Raw genomic sequence first — 21,611 nt, 5'->3', positions numbered from 1 at the left:
GAATATATTGGGCTACAGGCAATGCCACAATGAGCTAATGCCTGTGAAGAAGATTCAACTTTAATTTTCGCTTAGAAGAAAATGAATAGAAACAAATGAATAAGATCAATTCATCAAGCACTAAGCGGTATATAAGTATTAAAGTTAGCCGAACACAGGATATTAGTGTAAAAACAACCGACACATAAAAGAGTCAAGATAAAATGCAATATAACAGAAGATTCGTTTGGTACCTACAAAAATTGTAGGAACTATCCAAGGTAAAAACGAATAATATGAATTTATTATTACTATATGTTAGTACTTATATTATGTTGATCAGAGGACTGTGAATTTAGTAACCTAATGTATTTGGACACTATGGCTTATTGTTAAATAAAGAATCAGTACAATATTTTATATCTTTTAGGTTTAGAGTCCTCTCCTTTCCTTCATCTAGGGAAGGATAACAGCCTTGATATTTACTTTGTATGATTAAAATAATAAAATATATAAACAGAACTACACTTATTGTTTACTCTAGCTATCCTTAATGATGATACAATGTAACAAATATGTACATAAATTGTTTGTAAGAGGTCCATGAAAATTTTTAACTGTTAATTATAGTTTTCCTCAATTATTTTAATTATCATCTTAAAAAGTTAAGGTAAACTATTAATTTTACCAAGGAAAAGTCAAGTTGATGTATTTTTGTTAAATTTTTTTTTTTTTTAAATCATGTTTTTCCAGTTTTTTTTTCCCATCAGATTTTGAGTTGAAATATTACAATCTTATAATACTGTACTATACCTTAACAATTAAGGGTGCAATAGTAAAGCAGATAAAGAGTTTTGAAGAATAATAAAATATAAATATAAAATTCAATTCATATGACATAATCACTCAAACCTACTAAGTTCTAATATTGTTAAAATTTAAATAAAGTTAGTTATAAAGTTTAGTTGTCCAACAAATTCATTTTACATGTAAACTTAGTAAGTAAAATTACTGATGAATTGTCAGGATGGGGTTTGTGGTTTAATGGACATTTTCCTGAGTTCAATCAACCCTGATAAAAAAAAAAAGAGGACCTGACATTTACCCAAGATAAAAAACAATAAAAACATTATTCAGTTTTATGGACTATAAGGTGAATCATTTAAACGTTTAATGTAGAATATATTGGGCTACAGACACTACAAAAAAAAGCTAATGCCGGTGAAGAAATATCAACTTCAATTTTCGCTTAGCCGAAAATGAAAAGAACTATTAAATTTAGATATACATTCAATTTATATATTTCATTCATTAGATATAGATTCAATTCATCAAGCACCAAGTGGCATTTGTGCTAATACACATGTATAGCAACAACTTAAACACTTATATTACAAGTAAATTAGTTTTATACTAAATTACACAGCTTATACTTAATTTTTTAAAACTGAAGTGATAGATTCTCAGAAAGAACCTCTAAGCAACAGTATCACCATGTTTATAGTGTACACCTTAATTTTACACTATATTATATTACCATCACAAACTAAAGCCAACATGGCCTAATTTTATGTCTAATCAAATTAAAGATGGAAGCTTTGAAAAATTAACTTTAGATAAAAAGCAGGAAACCTAAACTAAACTATTATGGTACCAGCACTAGAGAACGTTAATCCAGCACTATAAAACATTAATTTAGTTCTATCTTCTTATAAAGATATCATATAATTAAAGCTAAAATTGTTACCTTTTTTTTTTTTTAGCTTTTCTATTTAAAAGTAAATAACATGAATGACAGTCTATCTAATGGTGTTATCAAACATACCTCTGAAGTGCCCTGACACTGGTGTGTATACTCAAAGTCAAAGAGACCATAACGGCATTCACCAGTGCCGCCTTTTTGAAGGTCTTCCAAAAATTGATCATAGGCAGCATCTCGAGAGCCTAAATAAAAAATAAAACAGATTGAAAGATATGCTTAAAATCAATAATTAACTGCTGATTGCACAATTTTATTTAATTTAAGAGAATAATGAGAACTAGATAAGAGATATGAATTACAGAAAAAATAAATAAGAAATAGACTTACCGACAAATTCAACATCTATTTGTTTCTCATCTCTGATGAAAAATACAACATAGCGATGTTTTTTATCTTTCTTAATTTCTTCGTAAGTAGTTTTACAAGCATCCGACACCGTGACTCCCGAAGCCTGAAAAATATTTCAAGTGACATTAATAATCACAAACACACAAAAAAATATATATAAATTAACTATAAAACAAGAGGTAATTAATTAATTGTACAGTTAATGGGAAGGAGCTTATATTTTCTGTATCTCATCAGTATTTTCTTATTGTAAAAAAAAAAGGTAAGGAAATCAAACTCCATATCTTTAAAGCAATATATCTTCTAACTAAAAGAAAAAGACAACAGTGAACTGTGATTTTTGCGACGAATATTGGGCAAAACTAGGAGAGACAGGATAAGAGAACTTCAGATCCTCTCAGTGAAATCAGTGATTGAACACTGACAGCTCTAATGGTATGGACATGTCCGTAGAATGGGGAAAGACAGAGTGCCATGAAAATGTAAGGAGGCGAGGCCGACTGGTACGAGACTACGAGGAAGACCTAGAAGGAGCTATATAAGCATTTCCAAAGACTAGGTCTGGAAAGAGGAAAAACGCTGGTTCAGATGAAAAGGCTTGTCAGAGATCGAGATGTGTGGACCAAGTGGTTAGAGGCTCCTCCACGCTGAAAGGCACCTAAGGAGGATGAGAAAGAAGATGAAAAAAATAAAGTTTCATCTACTAGAACTCGCAACTGAATAAAACAAAATTTTAAAGCTGAAATGGACATTCTTTCAGAAATCTATTTAATTTAATTTCACCTATTTAGTCAATTTGAAATCATAATTATCAATATCTTGAATAATTAGAAATATGTACTGTAGAAAATGAAAAAATAATTTAGTTAATAGTACTTAGTATAACTGGAATAATTGAACACCATGGTTAAAATTCAAAATCAAATGTAGACTCTGAACTTAGGAATCGGTAGTTCATTTAAAATTAATACAAATTTCAAGTTTTTATAACAACTAATATAACTGAATTTCAAATTTAAATACAGCATAAATCCAACATTTATATAATAAATTGACTATTTTTAAGCTATAATATGTATAGCTCTATGATTGTATCATGGGAAAATGAACAGTTCTTAATTTTAAATATTTTTCCAACACAAAATAAATGTAAAGTTATTAAGTTGTAGTTAAAAGTTATAAAAAATAAGAGTAAGTGAAAAGTTCAAAAAACTCGTCCAAGGACGATACACGATCCTCAAACGAGAGAAGATAAAATAGATTCAGTCCTATTTATAAATGAAACCCTTTAGCTATGGCATATATCCAAACAGGGGAGGGTAGCTCTTCTTTAACACATGATAGGCACATGTTGATGTAATCTTCAATAAGCTAATATCGTATGTACACATTTTGATAGAAACAAGTTTATTTATTTTTTAAATTATAACAACAAGAAATCTAATGTTGCCTATTTATGAGTTTTAATTGGTAAAAAACTTCATTTCTTTTTCTTTTTTTAAACTAAATACACTGTATGTTGATATTTATTTGACTGCTAAAAATAACAAGTTTCATCCTTCTGGTAATGGTCCTCTACCTGTTTAATTAAAATGGAAAAAATTGCTAAAAATAGGGACTAGTGAAACTTGGCTTTAAGTTAAGATTAATATTTAAGATAAATTGTAAAATGCAAAAACAACATAGTATATATGATTTTAGCAGATAAAAGTATCTCGATAGTAATAAAAACAAATTGATTGCTAAAAACAGTGCCCGAGTTTGGAGTGAAGGGCTCATATTCAAGGTAAATAAAAACATTTACAGCTAATTAGAAGATCAAACTTTAATACTTGGGGATAAATATATTATATTTGTAATAAAAAAAAAAAAATCGAGAGCTGCAGAATTTCTTAACCAAGGAAGTATTTCCATTCCATATTTATTTGAAATTCAGATAACATGATAATTCAAATGTTTTATTAATGCTTAAAATCTGAAACAAAAAGGATGGGAGAAAAAAACATGGAATCCTCAAAAGGCCCTTCTCTAATACCACTAAAGAAAATTAGTATCAATTCACATAACATTTGTACGATAATTGAGTACTAACACATTTTCAACCCTTCAACCCAATTATGGACAGGCTGTAAAAGCAGGCAAATCCTTTATAAGTTTTTTTGAACGGGGAAAAATTTGAACAGAAAATTATCCCTCCCACCCCACTTTTATCATACTGTTCGCTCATGAAACAATCAAATACATACAACAAACAATAAAACCTAAATAAATACAAAATCCAACCCCCACCCCTCACTGATTGACCTTTGATACAATGCAGAAGTCAAGTTTTGATTTCTTTTATAAAATACGATAATCGCTAGCTATAAAAGGATCAGGTTAAGCCTGATAACTAACTGATTTGAACTTATTTTAGAAAAAGAAATTAGGATGAATAAAAAAAAAAAAAACTTTATTTTTTGTTCGTAGAAATTTTAAAAGAAATAAACCATCTAAGTCTCTTTCGTAAATTTTGGTGTACTACTACAGTTTCACATCCCATCACACAAAGAAAATTTGTATAAATCCAATATTTTCCCTTCACTAACTCTGTTCTGCCCTACTCAAAAGTTATATAGGAAAAAGTCCTGTAATTTAGGAGAGGCCACAAGAAAAAGAGAAGGGCAACCAACACGAGAATGAATTTAAGAAAAAAAATAACTTTTTTTTGGATAAAAAGGACCCCGATCGTATTTAACCATAAAAGATCGTCAAAAACGTTCGACTACCGATCGACACTACTTTAAGATACAATTAATATGTTAAAAAAAAAAGTTTTCATATTATTGAATTATATATTTCATTTCTAATTTGATAATATCGCCCTACAATCCTAACTACCCGATTACTCCCTAGATTTGGCAATTTTTTTATTTTTATTTTTTTGTGATTTAAATAAAAAATGAGCCTTCGTTAATAAAACCGTAACAGTTAAGAAATAAAGAAAATCGATGAAAGTGAGGTTATCACTCTCAACACTTTCCCAAGTGAGTCATCCAAGTTGAGCTAGACAGCGCTGGCATCGACCTAGGTCACAAGATACGTCAGTACAACAGCCTCCTTTAGTGCACTAGTAAATTATTCATAAGCTATTCAGTCATAAATTTGAATTTACCGAAATGGGAAGTTGGCGGTATGAAGAGAAGGAGCAACAAAAGGCGAATTATTCTGACATATGGAGGTGAAACCAGACTTGAAACCAGACTTAGAAATGAATGTATAGCGTAATCAAAATTTTCACAAATTATAAATTCCTTCACTAAAAAAAAATAGTTATTGTGCCATAACTAGAAATGGTTATGGAGAAGTTAAACTATCTACACCTTAACCAAAAACTTTACTAGTGGTTGATTGTGGACTGTAACTCTTAACAATGTGTAGTCCAATAGGGATCAAAATACAAGTCCTTGAAATATGAAATCTTTCATACACGAATTTGTAGCGAAAATTAAATCACAATTCCGGTGCAAATTGATTTTTTTCAGAAAATTGATTTTGACCTGGAGTTCCTCATTTATAAATATTCTTAAAATGACAAGAATTGAATCTCCAAGGAAAATAAGAGAAATTTTTTGTAATATAGATTTGTTTTTTGAATGAGCTGGAATATTTTTCTCTGTGCTAGATCATATCAGAATACCATTCCCACCGATCAAAAGTAATTAGAGAAACAGTAGAACACTTGACAACGGACGTATATTAACTCTCCGTCATTTTTTTCTTCTTTAAACCGGTTAGCGTAGTAAGAGAAAATAAAATGACTACGACAGAGAAAAGGAAGCGGATAAATGTTCTAATCATAGAACATATATATGTGTATTTTTCAAAGCGTAACTTAACATTCATTGTTCCTTACTTTGTCACAAATACCTTTGTAACCAATCTAACTCGAACCAAATATTCCTTCCATTATTAATCCCCAAACATCAAAACCCATAAGTTTCTAGACGTGCTTCCTTTTCCATTCCTGATTAATACTCGGAGGAGCCTGAAAAGTAGATGGCCACGAGACCTGCTAATGTAAAACGTCGTTAGAGTGCTACCAAAGGGTAGTTTCTCTACACGCCGGTATCACTGCATTATAACTGAGATCAAATTTACGAAATGTATTAGAATGTACAGTTGTAAACCGCAGTAAATAAATAAAACATTTATTGTTAATTTGAATGACATGAATCAGTATTTTTTGAAAATAACTAGTTTTTGTTTCTCTACAAAGCTATTTATTTTGTTTAACAACTATCTCCAACATTTTTGTCAATATTATTATGGAATATGAACTTTTTTGTTTTGATTTATCCCTTACCTGGCCATTTCTGACAAACAAGGAGGGGGGGGGGGGTTTCAATAGACAACTAATCATGGTAGGATATTCGAGTTTTAATTCCCGAGGAATGCCACGAGATAAAATACAACTGACTAGGCCAGATTAGAACCGTTACATATGCACAAGTAGTTGAAATTGAAGTTGTCAAAACACAATTTTAATTTGCAAATTCAAATTTATATCTCCCAACTAATCGAACTAATTGCAATCGAAATTAATCCCTCACACTAAAACAAGGAATAATTATCGTGAAGCGATTTACTTGATGAATGGCAGGATAGCGTTACCGCATTCCTTAACGCCTCAACCCCTTCATTTTTCTTCTCAAAGAATAACCTCAGTTAATATATATATATATTTTCAAAAAGTAATGACACAATTAATCATGCTTCGTGTAATTTATTTTCTTTGTTAATTGTTAAAAACAAATCACGACGGGCATGAGAATGAAAAATGTTTAAAAGCATATTTTGAGACAGAATTATGCTTTAGAGAAATGAACATACGATATATATATATATATATATAGTTCATAAATGGCATGCGGTTAATACTCCACATCAAAGCAAATGACGAATAAGGACAACGTCGAGACAGAGTGAGGCTATACCATGTTTGGACTTGGTTCATGTCCTAAATACCGACTATATGACCAACTAGTCCACATCTCAACAATCCTGTATTATATATTAACAATGATTTTATTTAACGCAAACATCTGAGGGTGTTAATTTAAGTCTATGTCATCATAAAAAATGTTAGATAATATTAGAAGTCATCAAAAGTTGGTTCATCTTAGCATCATAACGAACCATGATCGAAATATCTACCAACTAAATAAGGAAGCTCTTGAATAATAAAAAACAACACGAGACAAGAAAACCATTAATATTTTTAGGACTTTCATAAAATGCAAAGCGATACCGAAACGCCATAAGACGAATTTAATTGTTTTCAGATTCAAGTATTTTTATAAACAGGAAATTTTATTTAATTGTTAGAATTGTACAAGCACTATAAAATTAATTGAAGAATATACTTTTTAAATAACAAAATCATGAGTAGAGACCGGATTTTTAAGCAACCGTATATCCTCTTCGTATGTATTGATAAAAAAACTTAACCAAATATCTACGATTCAGTGCACTCGGATGTAATTAACCAAATTTGGTTTTACATATTTGATATGTAATATGTATTCTTATAATTGCGCGTTTTGATAATTTTAACAAAGTAAAAAAATTAAACATTTAAGATGAAATTCCTAATTACAGTTGTAGGTATATCGTCGATGGAAAAAAAAATTAAAATCTGTACCGCTACAACCCATGAAGGTTCAGGGATTCAATACTTAGTAAGGAAGTACTGTTTCTTGAACAGCGGTTGTACAAGACGATTTGTTCCAAGATCACACTCAATCACCAGATTTTTCTCGTATCATAGAGGCTGAGCGGGCCCACAGGACTGACTCACGGGGAAGTCGGTAGCACAGCGCTTTACTCACTGAGCCATCCCACTCCCGAGGCTGTGCATTTTAAGAATATCACGCTCCCTTCTTCCAAAATACATAAATAAATGCTTGAATGTTGCTTTTAAATCTATTATTTCCAATTTTCCAATATCAAGAATAAAATTCTAGATGCCAATACGTAGGATCATTTTCAACAAAGAAAGCTGTAACCAATTAAGTAAAAACAACGCTATTTCATAATTGACTTCTTAGATTTCACCCTTAATTGTTACCGACGCATATCAAACTATATATAACCATGGGTCTTGGAAAAAAAAAAAGGACTTCTTATAATAAATGTATTTTTTTAATTTCTGGGGAACCATTTCTACTCCTCCCCCCTCCCTCCCTTTTTAAACGATCATTTAGTTCCATGATTTTTATTACAAGCGCTAATGTTTAATATTTCTTACAATGCCAAAATTAAGTGCATAGTTTTCATTTAAGTTGGTTTCTTTGAAGTTATAACTAATTTATTTTACATTGAAGATCGATACTGTAACCATATCAATATTAAAAAAAATTTTGTTGAATTAAACAAAAAATTTAAGTTGTTGATGTTCAAAAATAAATCAAGACAAATATAGAATATTACAAACACAAGGCGGATATAAAATTTGAAAAAAACAAAAAAAAAACATAGAAAGTGGTAATAAAATATCTCACGATTGTCGAATATGGCTAAATAATATAAATTCGAAGTAGCAAATAAAATCGGCGAGCAAGATAAACAACGAAACCATTAAGATAACAGAGATAGCTGAATAGCGACCGAAAGTTATTATCTACAAAGGAATATAAATTTAGTAATATTAGCATCCTTTCTTTTGCCTATTATAAAAAACTATTTGAACTTTTAACTAAAATCTTAACTTGGCTGAGAGGTGTAGCAATGACCGCGAATAATGAGGACCTCCTTGCTCTGTTTCACCTCCTAACGAGGGGCTCTATCGAAGTGAGCATAGGCCAATGGCGTTCACGTCATATTATTATCCAACATATTTACATAATTATTCGTTTTAAAAATAATCAAATTACTTAAATTAGAGGGGAGCATATCGTAATCAAATAAGCAGCATGGCGTACGTTAGATTTTAAATGAAATTGAGTCAAATAATTTTCTTTAGAATTTAATCTCAATGATAAAACTAGTTAAGGGTGAATCACAAATAACGGGCAAATTTTAACAAAAATAATATCCAAAAATGAAAAATTTAATTCTGAATTTTCTATGGTCATCAAAACTTAGATGCATAATCTATTAATAAAATGTTTATTTGAAATTTTTGTACCCATAATTGAGGTGAAATAGAATCTATAAATAGATGAAACGTTGAAATACGGTTAAGTCATTTCAAGACCATATTTCATAAAAATAACGGTAAAATAATTTTTTAAACTATAGAACATTGACTATATCAATTGTAATGAAGCCACAATGATAATTCAATACATGCTAACCTATTATTTTTCCTTTCAGGCCGCTGGTATAAAAAAAACTCGAGTGAAAGTGGTGGCCAACATCACTATAAAAGTTAAGGAATGTCACGAATTTTTAAGTCCAGAAAGTTATGAAAATTTCCGATAATGATATTCTCCATATCGATATACATATTCTTTATGAGATATTCCGAATATTCTACAGCCTGTTCTAATAACTGCATACAGTAAAACCTTTCCCCCGAGATATAAGCAAATGAAGTTAAGATATAATTTAAAGTAAAAATTGTTACGCTCGGACATTTGTAGAAAGCAGAACAGTAATAACTTTTGTAAGTAATACAACTAATTAACCATGTCTGTTAGAAAAAATATTTCTTGACTTGATTCAACCAACATAAATATTTTGTAATTGATAGTAGTGCGAAAATCACACTAAAACGAAATTCAAATCCTTCTAGGGAGTAAAACTTCGCACATTCAACACAGAGATATGCACATACTAACATAATTATTTTACAGTCTTGAAAAGTTGACGGAATTTAGATATGCCATGATGCTTCTACAATGATGACAAATTTAATTCTATAATTTCTACCAGACAGATTTATAATTGCCGTGTGAAAGTGTAAAATGCACATATTTTATAATACTGGAAGAAAAATCTGTAGATTTAATGCAGAATATTAAACCTTCATATAGATTTATTTTAAATATGTGAATTATAAAACATAAATACGAATATATACATTTTAAAATAGACTGGGTCTAATAATAAGACAGAAACAGCGCCAGGGACTGGCAAAATACAACTCCACCTTTTTCCTTGAAAAATTAAATTTTCTTTTTTTCAAATCCATTAAAAGTTTTAGAGAAACGATTTCAATAATAATCAACTTCGATTAATATTATTGCCAAGATTAAATATGAGAAAGTTTTAAAGTTTTTTCAAAAATGAGAACTCGAGTGGACTAACCCCTTACCAGTTGAGATTTTGAAGAAATTTGTAATTGAACATTTTACAAATTGATACCAAACAACATTGCACCAACAGTTACGGAATTGAATCCCTACATTTCTGTCAGGACTGTACTCCAAGTCCTTCTCACCCCTTGTTACAATGCTAGTTCGCTATGGTCCCCACTTCAACGTAGCAATGAATTTTCTGAAGAATCAATTGCTTATAATAAGCACCATATTTTTTTTTTTCAAAACTTTTTTAAAATAACACTTTATATAAATTTGATATTTGTATTACAAATCACGAGATGTGTTTTGCAATATTAAAAAAAAAAATTATAAAATATTGTTCTGGCAGTTCTAGAGAGAAGCTATTATGAACTGAACTACTCTTTAAATACTGAGAGAGTGACGATTCTCAGACAATCCTTAAAAAAAATCCCTACTCTTGCATTACTTTTTTTTTTACTGTGGCAGAACCGAATCTTTTTTAGCCTCTAATCTCTCGAGGATGTTCTCAGGTATTAGTTCGCAACAACTCAGGCACAGGAAACAAATAGCTCCTTTAACAAATCACTCGAAAACATGACAGCGGAGATGGAAATACTGATTAACGTTTTTTTTTTTTGTTTTTTTTTTAATCTGACTCACTAGTCAATTATTTAATAAAAAACAAAACAAGAAATACAGCCTTAAATTTGAACATTTATTTATTCATCATTAACTAATTAATTAATTAACCTTATTTATTGATATATTCCAGTCTAATTGTTTAAATCATTGTTAAAGTATTAATCATGAATTTTTAATTGATTTAAGTTAGAAACGGACATGGGGTAAGCTATACAGTACCCACAACGCCAACAACAGACATAGAAGGACTTAACACTACTAGGCTTTTCTTATACTAGGGGTATTTATGATTTTTAGATTAACATGTTAAAGTGTGTTAAACGGAAAAACTGTAATAAATGGAGAAATATTTCCTTCTTTTAGCATGTTAAAACGGTATAACATGGTTTAGATTGTTAGTAGGTCTGCTAAATGGAGAATGACATCACACAACAGACCAGCTGAGCTCCACACCATTTTGTTTCCTGTTGTTTTGATAGGTTAGTTGTTCACAGTTCATGTTTAGTCTTTGTTTTGGACGTCTTTAAACTATGATCAAAATAATAATAATGTAATGGGGAAAATGTAGGAGAGTAACAAGAAACAAGTGAGGTAGAAGAAAGCTGGTCTGACGAAGGTGTTGGAGATTTTATCATCACAAATTTGCAGATGCATCAATCAGAATTGATGATTAGTACCTAATACCACTTGAAAATTCCTATTCCCAACTTTTATTTCCTGAGCTTCAGTAAAGTAGTTTACTAGCCTGTAATGAATTCAACAATTTTAAAATTAGGCTGTTTCAACTAATAATAGGATATTTCGTTTTATAAATGGTAATTAAGAGATCCACAATGTTCAAAATCATCAGAGACACGTTTCGCAAGAGAGTTCGATCATAGATGGAATTCTGTTAGGACAGTTTACAAAACAAGATGTCCAGAAAATCAACTAGAGCTCCTCTACATTTAACATATAACACGGACTTAAATTGGGCTGCTCAACAATCCTATACATATAACATTTAGTATGTTAAAACTTTTAACATCTAAACATAAATCATAAATACCTCTAATGATAATAGAAAAAGTATCTATCAGTTAGTAGGCCGATTTAACACAATTCAATTTTATAACTAATGGTAATAAAAATGTTATGGTTAGGAAAGTGGACAGTAATTAACCAGGAGACGGTATTAAATAAATAATAATAGGTATCAAGGAATTTTTCGAGCTATAAATCAAGCATATTATGTCAAAAAAATTAACCCACATAATGGTGTTGGGAGAACATATATAGATTATTACTTGCGCAATGCCTATTAGACGTACTCGCTCGTCTAAACCGAAAACCTTTTCAACTGTAGATGAATACATACTTGAAGACACGTACTTATCATGCCATAAAATTACATTGATTGAGCTTGGATATCCAAAAAGTGATTATTCGGTGTTTACAGGTTTTATTTGAACCTTCGGTGTTTACAGGATCTATTTAACTAAAAATTATTTTTCTATAGAAAGAGTTTACGCTTCAGAGAAAAACTTGCCTTATTAGAAGTAAATATATGTACTTGAGAAACTGGTTTGAACGTAGACAGTAATGGCTGAAGGATCCGACAGAAACAAGGTTCGAATGCATTGAGGCCTAGTATTAGATGCAGGCGAAGGTTGATACCATATAAGGCAAGCAACCACAACCAAGACAACAGCTACAGCGAAACCCAGTCTATAATACATCCTTTTCTTTAGTAAACTTTATATTAACTCGTACAAATAATAAACTATAAAGGTTAAAAACTCTGATATAATAAATTAGAAGATGAAGTTAAGGGACATTGATATCGGAAATCGACCCGACATTTAGAAGCACAAGGCCGGCAATAGGGTCAGGAACCCGCCAATACTGCAATGCGGTTAGGCATCCATGCTTTCAGCATTCTCAGTCAAATGGAAAAAGAACAAAGCACTACACAGAAAATTCAATTTAAATGCGAATATCTCAACAAAATTTACGAACTGATTATAAGTGAAATTTATACCTGTATATTGAGAGTATTGCATCTTTTAAAGTTAAAGTAAAAAGAAAAAAAAATTAAACTCAAACAAATAACTTAAATTTTTATAAACCACCATTTTACGGGCGATGTTTTAATTATTTGTCTTCTTTTTCTTCTCTCAGTATTCGGAACCGCACGGGTCAAATACGAGATTGACAATCGGCAAATAGACTGCTATATTTAACACTTAACATGTAAGGAATGAAAACATTGTGATGACATTCTACTAAACGTACATATGTGGGTACTTTATGTTTATTTTTTGTTTTGTTTTCCAGTTTAAAGAGGATAAAATTTAAAAAAATATATATGTTCTCAGCAAAACTACATCACATTCAATTTAGCTTTATTTAAGTGATGCTTGGTAAAAACGCTTGCCAAGCATACAGGATACTTTCTCAGCATTTCTACATAATTAACTATATTTCATGGTTAACTATTTATTTTTTTAGAATAAAATTTAGACTCTTTTAAATACAGATATATCAAGGAAAATATTCAAAGGAGTGGTTAAGCGAAGGTAAAAATTTAATCAAAATGGGATTCACTATAGCGGGTGTTTTGCACGTTTCATGAATTTAATTAAGAATAGAAATATAATTAATTTTGTTCAGAACGTTCTAAAGCGTAAAATTTTTCGATTTTAGAGACTTTTTTTTCCATAATTAATATAAATAAACTTTACTTCCTTAACTTCGGTATGTAAGTAAAGTTATAATACCCATCAGTACCAGTAATGGATTATGTTATAAAGGATGTTAATAGAACAAAAACCAATGACAGACGCATCAGTTTTTATATTATTAATACACCGAATAAATGAAACAGAGAGAATGACTGATTTGTGACTAAACCATTCTTGGTTGACAGGAGACAAGGAAGTTGTGTTCGACAAACTTTTTTACCCGATCAATAAATTTGGCCAACCCTTGTTCAGGAGGGAGAGAGGGGAGGAGGTGTAATGAAAGGAAGGGTGGACAAGTACGGGTAAACTTAAATTACGGCGAAGGATTTACAGAGGATGATATATTAAAAGAGAACTGTAGTTATTTATGTAGAAACAGAAGTATAAAATCTTGTTACGACACAAAAGAGACCTGATACAAACGTACAGATACAAAAAATCATAGACGTATTTATTGAAGCAGGAAGTTTATGAGCCTTATGAAAGCAGTTTATTTATTTACGTTATATCAATTATTATATTCCTTAGTAACCATACAATGACATTTATTCTAAGAACATTAGTTATCCATGGAGTTCCAGAAGTTTCGAATATTGTTAGTACAGCTACACAAAATAATATATAACAAATGAGTGAATCATGCCATGTAACGTAACTAAGTATGACATCACGGATGCTCTTATGACAGCAAAAAGTCTATTGCTGGTCTAAAATTAAAAATATCACTAACCCATTCATTTTATGAGAGATCTTAAGGTTAAGACATAATTGAAAAATAATAAAAACCTGGTGCGGCGCGCGGATCACATAACTTTCACTTACTCTCCTATTTTGAAATGATATTAATAGCTCGTTTTGGAACAGATATTTTTTTTTATTATTAACAATGACAATGATAAACATTTAATTATACTTCTTTTTAAATTTAATCAAATGTACATTCTGCTCTTAACCATTTATTCAATGGTAAATTGTTATAGAATCAATATTGAAAACCTAAAGGCTAATATTTAGGTTAAGTGAAGTTATATGAGTCATTGTGACTATGGCGACAAACAAACATTATCAATGGCAAAACTGCTCATGGATTCTTACCGTCAAAATTATTTTATAATATACCTTATATACAGGCATTTTTCGTCTATCTCCATAACTTCCTATGTTGAATATTGTTCTTTCTAAGACCTTCGACTTCCCAACGATATATAATACGTCTAATTAACTACTTTAATGTTCAGTAATGTATTTTTAACCAGAAAATGAAGTTTTTCTTCTTGCTATTCCTTCAATTTATTATAAAATTCTTTTATAGTTTATATATATCCACAAGCCAAACTTTGGAATAGTTAATTATTTTTAACTAACAAAATAAAAGGTACTTTAGAGGAAGAGTTTTTTATTTTAAAAATCCGCTTACTACTTTCCCTTACTATATATTTCATACATAGGTAAAGTGTAAAAAATGTGGGTTTTTTGTATGTGTGTTGTTTTTCATCAGCATGTCCTGTCTTAAACGAATTCACTTGTTTCAGTACTTCTAGAAAAAAAAAAAAAACATGATTTGTTTTAACTATGCTTTAATCATTGCTCAACGATTGTATTATTATTATTTATTAATGTAACGTGAATTCAGTCAGTACTTAGTGTGTTCTTAATATTAATACACTTTTTAATCTACAGAGCTTTAAGAAATTATTCTGTTTAAATATATTTACCCATAGCCTACCTTATTTTTTAAAGATTCATTGGTTATAGTTACAGCAGGTATTTACACTTAACTAATAAATGTTTCGATATTGAAATTCAATATAGGAGATATTTTTTTGAAACTTACCAAATATTTAACCGCGATCACCATAGCGAAACGTATCTCACTCGACTGAGGATTGGAACAAACATAACTTAAGAAACCTTTGTTCACGATATATAAATACATCTCTGAAGGTACATAAGTCTTATTTGTCGTCCAACTGCGACACATTGATTCACTCCTGAAGGCGAAATTTCATCACACGAGGAAGCATCTAGCACCACAATTGAGGATATGAGAACAAAAATGCCCTAAACAAAGAAGTATTGTCACTTCAATGTAGACAAAAAATTTTTGATACATTTATTTTTTTTTTTTTTAACGTTTTCCTGCTTTGATGAGCAATACAGGTGTTAGTCATAGTTCAATGTTACACAAGTATGCGTAACATAGAACTTCTACTGGTAAAAATTTACTCACTTATCCTGTTTCAATTCTCTGCCTGGCCTCCTTTTTTGTTCTTTAGTGTATTCGACTGATATTAGTACTGAAGCATTAGGTTCAACCAATTAATTCTGTTTTTGTTTTTGCTTCAGATAAAATGCAAGTGTTGTGGTTTAAACCTTAATTACATAAATTGTGCTCTATTTGTATATTGCTTTATACAAAGACAACCCATAATTAATTTAGTTGACTACTGATAACTTGCATAGAACGTTATTAAATAAAAAAATGAACGTGGAGCATTCTCTTAAAAACGAAACGATTATTCCTAGATATTTTGGTAAATAGGTATCAAGGACTGCAATTAACCTGTCTGCTTTTCCTCATAACCAAGTATTGTATTAACACAGAAAACTACTTAGACTGACATAGATCCCGCTGGAGTTTGGAAAAAAACAAATTTATTTTTGTGAAAAAGAAAAAAAGAAAAAAAAATCATTGGCGCAACAACAGACAAATCGACTTATCTCTTGTTTGTGGCGCAAATCGTTTATGTAACGATCGGATAGTTGTACAATAATTTGTGGACTTCTTTGTGGAAATTCTTCTTTATACACTAGGTTTCACTCCTTTAGATACGTAGATTCCACAGCAGATATTTCATTATTTGTAGTTTACTGATATGATAAATTAATTAATCCAATAATAAACCCATGATTAATTAATTAATTTGCAGGGTTTCATGTGGCGCAGACTACTAAACAGGGATCAAGGTAAATATTTTTTTTTTTAATGCTTGCACATATTAATTCTCAAAAGGTGTCAACCATTTTTAATTTTCAGTGGATATTTCTGAGGGAATATGGGAAGGATGATAGTAGGATTATTCGATTGTGTTGCCGTATCCTATGTAACCTTGGGTTGGCAAGAGGATATTTCAAGTAATTAATAACCTAAAGACAAATGATAGTTTCACTTATAATGAAATGCTTGAAATCCATTTTAAATATGACATCGATGTAAACACAGGGTCGTATAGGGTTATCAATCAGGTTTAAAAATAAAAAAGAAAGAAAGAGGCTTAATATAATTATGTTCTTTATATAAATAAATAAATTACAAAATTAGGATTTAATTTAGCTTAACAATTAGGGTAAAACTTTAACTTCATATAAAGTTTAAAAAAACATTAACATACAGCTCCGAACACAGGGTAAAAGTAGATAAATTTTCAACTCAGCATATACTTGGTTTTTAATTTACAATTTTGAGGGGAAATTTGCTCGGATCTGTTTTCCTATCACTTTTTAAAATAAATAGAAATAACTGATATTTTATTCAAGAAATATAGGTCATGTTTTTCGTTTGAAACATTATGTGGATCTAAAACTTGATCAAGTGGCTAGGAAACATTAACTAAGATAAATCGAAGTGAAATATCGATTTCAATCGATGAACTATTATGACATATTTAGAACGAAATACAAATGAGTCTTTTTAGGCCAAAATATTTCTGACTCTGCTATTCACTGGAGCGCTGCGGAGATGACGTGGCAATACGAGTACGAAATAAAAAAAGGAACTTGCTTGTTCCAGCAATCGTTAAGCAAGAAACCTTTATATTCGCCTATTTCACAATAGATGATTCCTATTATATTTCCAACGAGTTAAATAGCATCATAAATTACATTAAAAAAATATTGATCATAATGAACTTGATGTATTGTTACAATCGTCGAACTAAGACATGGAATTTGTTTTCTCTTACGGGCAACTGTTGCCCGCCTTTGGATAACTTCTGTAACTGTACAACAGGTCTTATCGCCTAAGCAACAATTTCCATACTTGGCAATATCGAATCTCATCGGATTCAAAACCACGGAAAGACCAAATTTTTAAAACAGGACTCGTAAAAGATTCCTAGCAAATCAATAAATTTACAAACTATTTTAGCTAAAATACTTAGCTTATCAATAATAAAATAATTAGCTAAGCTCTAAAAAAAATTACAAAAATCAATTGGAATAACTACATCATAAGAATGCGGCGGAAATAATATCATTATTTACAGAGAAAATTAAAAGAATGAACAATGATTAATTGATGCCCATTAATCATGACAAATAACGTTTAAACAACTGAAAGTATTAGGAACGGAAAAGGAAAAGTTATATAGAGCTACCAATAACCCTTGAATTCTGATTAGGTGAATCAGTAAGTAAAAAATAATTAACTGTAGCCACTAATACTAGCTAGTCTGTCGTGTCGTTGAAAAATATCGGATATTTACCGCTTAGATCTTTCTTTATCTTTATACGTCAGAAAGATGAAAACCATCAAACAATCTTTGGAGGAAGCAGTTACTCCCAAAAAGCTCTATGCCCTTTCCTCTATTAATACAGAAGCTAAGGCTTGGGGGAAGACTTGCTGTGGGTATTGACGACTGGGGGTGGGGCAATGACCCCTAGCCACCACCGCCACGCCCAAGCCAAACCCTCCCTCCTCGCTCCAGGAGGTAAATCCCACCCCATCACTAACGGCAACTCCAGCTACCGAATTGAGCCTGCTAATAAACTTAGTTTAAGCTTGTAAAAAAATAAATAAGTAATTAAAATTAACATCACCAGTCACAGCTTTGTGTACATAATTTACCAAAATAAAAAAATATAAGATCAATTATTTAGGGGAATATTGAACTTAATTAGCATACTACATTATACTTTTTGATAAACAGAAATACTTAATTAATAACAATTTTTTATGGTTCTTAAGTTAACAGGATTGATCTTTATTTAAACTGAAATATGTTGTAAACAAAAATTTAAATAAGAGACAACAAGGAGGGTGATACTTATTTAAAATGTATTCTAGTACCAAAGCATAAATATTTAGTAATAAAGAAATATTCAATGAATGAAGTAAACACCACTATTAAAAACCATATGTACTATTAATTCTTTCCTTAAAAATTAAGACCATATTAATCTTTTAATATGATAAATATATCCACAAATTCTATTTCAATTCCAACCCAGCCAATACACGATCAACGCAAGAATTAAAATGGAGGAATAATTTTATACATATAAATACAAATATAGAGATCTCTTAAAACAAACAATATTTTCCTCAAAACAGTTCCTATAACAACTAAAATACATGCTGACTGATTTGTTATTTTAACATAAAAGTTACTCTTAACCAATGAATAAATGCTACCAATTTCAAATAAATAGCACCACTTCCTATTAAGGCATAACAAATGACCAAATATAGTAACCAAAATATAAATAATACATTTAAAAATTATCTTGAATATTTCATAAAAACTGTTGTCAGTAGGGATAATTGAAAATATAAAAAACTAAGCTTCTAAAAAAGAAATAATTGATAATGACTTGTTACACATTTTTAGCAATAGTTAAATTTAAAATATGTTGCTAAAAATAAAGGGAAACAAATAAAAAAAATTATCACAAAAAATGGATAAGTATATTAGTCAACAGACTTACAGGGCAGGGCATTCCTGCAGGAAAGTAATGGATTTTACAAGATAAGGGTATAATTTAATTTTTTTAAATTCACTCACTAATATTGTATTAAACTTTCTGTACAAATTATTATTTTCAGGAAGAAATACTGTTTAATTAAGTCTGCTGACTAATTCAGTATACTTATCCATCTTTGTTCAACAAATTTTATTGTTTGTTTTAACTTTATTTTAACAACAGGATTTTTCCTTTGATAAAAACATATAACCCTAAGCATTTAATATGTTATAATTTAATTTTAACTTAATAAACACAAATACAATAACACATAACCTTTGTTCACTGATACAAGCATAAGGCTAGTTGTATAAACAATGATTCATATTTAATTAATTTCGGGATTCATCAGACTCAAGCATAAAAACGACAATGAGTGAATTAGAATTTGTATTAAATGTTGTCATTCCAATCGCAACTAAATCAATACATCATATACCCTATTCTACATATACTTAAATAACTTAAAGGATAGCATCTCGAGATGAAACCTAAATAGTAATGAAAGGTTCAAATATTATCAAAATTTAGTGGAATGACTAATAATTAAAAAAGGATTATAAGGTCTTTTAAATCAATTCACAAATGGAATATATGATGCATTTATATCTAAACTGCACATAAATCTTGAAACACAGTACATAGACTTTAATTAAACCACCTAAAACATTAAACCATAAAACATTTATGAAAAAACATAGGTTGAACAATTAAAGATTGATCAAATTTTTGCAGAGAAAAAACTGGTTACAAATAAAATAAGATACTAAAACATTAACTTTGATTAAATAAGAAATAATTTCATTAAACAACAATAAAGCATTCAAATAGTGTAATATATAATTGCTCCAAATCATACAAAAAAAAAAATTTCCTTAAACATGAGACCAATAACATGGATAAATCATAAACAACCAAACTTAAAAAAAGCTTGAGGACTAAGAAGCTACTGAGTGACTCAGTAATGAACATGCTATCTCCTTCAGTGACTCATCTTCCCATAGGGAATTATTCAAATCCTAATTTCTTAACTAATCTGATACTGCTCATGTGATAAATTAAAGAGAAATTTAATTATTTGTTGTTAATTTAGAAAGGACTAATTATAATTAGTAATTTTGATTGTAAAATTGAATTGCTTTAAACATAACCATTTAATAGGAAACCAAACATCAAGTTTCAATTAATAAATACGATTTGATAACAACAAATAAACGTAAATTAAAACTTATGTAAGGTACAAATGAATAAGTATACTGGGTTAATGAACTCTATTACAAATCGGTTTATTAACAAACTGGTTACAAACTAAATATTGAAACTGCTGTACAATAATAGGGGTACAAAATCCGTGTTAAATATCTTCTTTGACTAATAAACATTACAAATATGGAACAAAAGTAAACGTGTTCACAGCCAATAATTCATCATAAGACTCAACGGCCTAACATCGCCAACAACTATATCATTCAACCAAACCCTTCTAAAGATTCGATAATTACAATCAAACAGAATTCGGGATGTAAATTCAGAGAACTTAAATTTTAAAATCCTACTACACCGAAAATGGCGGAGCCGGCTTATATAGCGGGAATACAACACTATACATTTTAGTATTATCAGCGAGAATTATCAACAATAGTGATTTCTAAAACATATCTCAATGATAAGCTTAACACAATATGCCGTACTCACCATATCTTTGTGCGATATCCGTAATCGTTAATAACCTAAGTAAAATTCACTATAGTTACTGGATAGGTGTACCAGCAAGAGAGGCAATCCTCGCATTCACTGCTAACTGAATAGGAAATAATTTTAACGTCAAGGGTATTCATACGCTGATATAGAAGGGTGATGCAAGGAGACATCTGATTGGCTGGAGAACCTGCCATTCACTCCTTTAGGGGAACTCTCCACCAATCGCGTCACTCCTTGTATCTCGTTTCATTCAGAAGAAAGCAGCCTAATATTTGAAAGTGATTATAAAAAACAAACTAATTTTATTTTTTTTCAAATTTAATTTTGGTAATGGAAAAAATGATTTGATTTTAATTTTATTATTTATATACACTTTCTTTAGGAGCACTACTTCATGTAAACAGTCCATGAACCAACCATCGGCCTATTTTTATTATCAAAGCTATA

General features: G+C 30.0%; 1 protein-coding gene across 2 annotated transcripts in view; it reads right to left on the bottom strand.

Moving 5' to 3' along the window:
• The window catches only part of tsr (Cofilin/actin-depolymerizing factor homolog tsr), a 24,535-nt gene extending 3,218 nt beyond the window's left edge, over positions 1-21,317 (bottom strand). The window contains exons 1-3 of one of the 2 annotated variants that reach the window (XM_014423459.3): positions 21,159-21,317; positions 2,069-2,192; positions 1,805-1,923 (exon numbers count right to left, since the gene is read on the bottom strand). In XM_014423459.3, coding sequence (XP_014278945.1) covers positions 1,805-1,923; positions 2,069-2,192; positions 21,159-21,161 — 246 coding nt within the window. In that variant the 5' untranslated portion in view covers positions 21,162-21,317. Of the gene's footprint in view, positions 1-1,804; positions 1,924-2,068; positions 2,193-15,555; positions 15,595-21,158 lie in introns of those variants that run through there. The other variant, XM_067053543.1, reaches the window with a different exon arrangement.
• Between the last annotated feature and the right edge of the window lie 294 nt (positions 21,318-21,611).

The sequence above is a fragment of the Halyomorpha halys genome, unplaced genomic scaffold (assembly GCF_000696795.3).
Source record: "Halyomorpha halys isolate HHAL.00 unplaced genomic scaffold, Hhal_1.1 Scaffold423.1, whole genome shotgun sequence".
NCBI lineage: Eukaryota > Metazoa > Arthropoda > Insecta > Hemiptera > Pentatomidae > Halyomorpha > Halyomorpha halys.
Note: the sequence above shows the minus strand (reverse complement) of the source record. Positions and strands in the feature narration are given on the sequence as shown.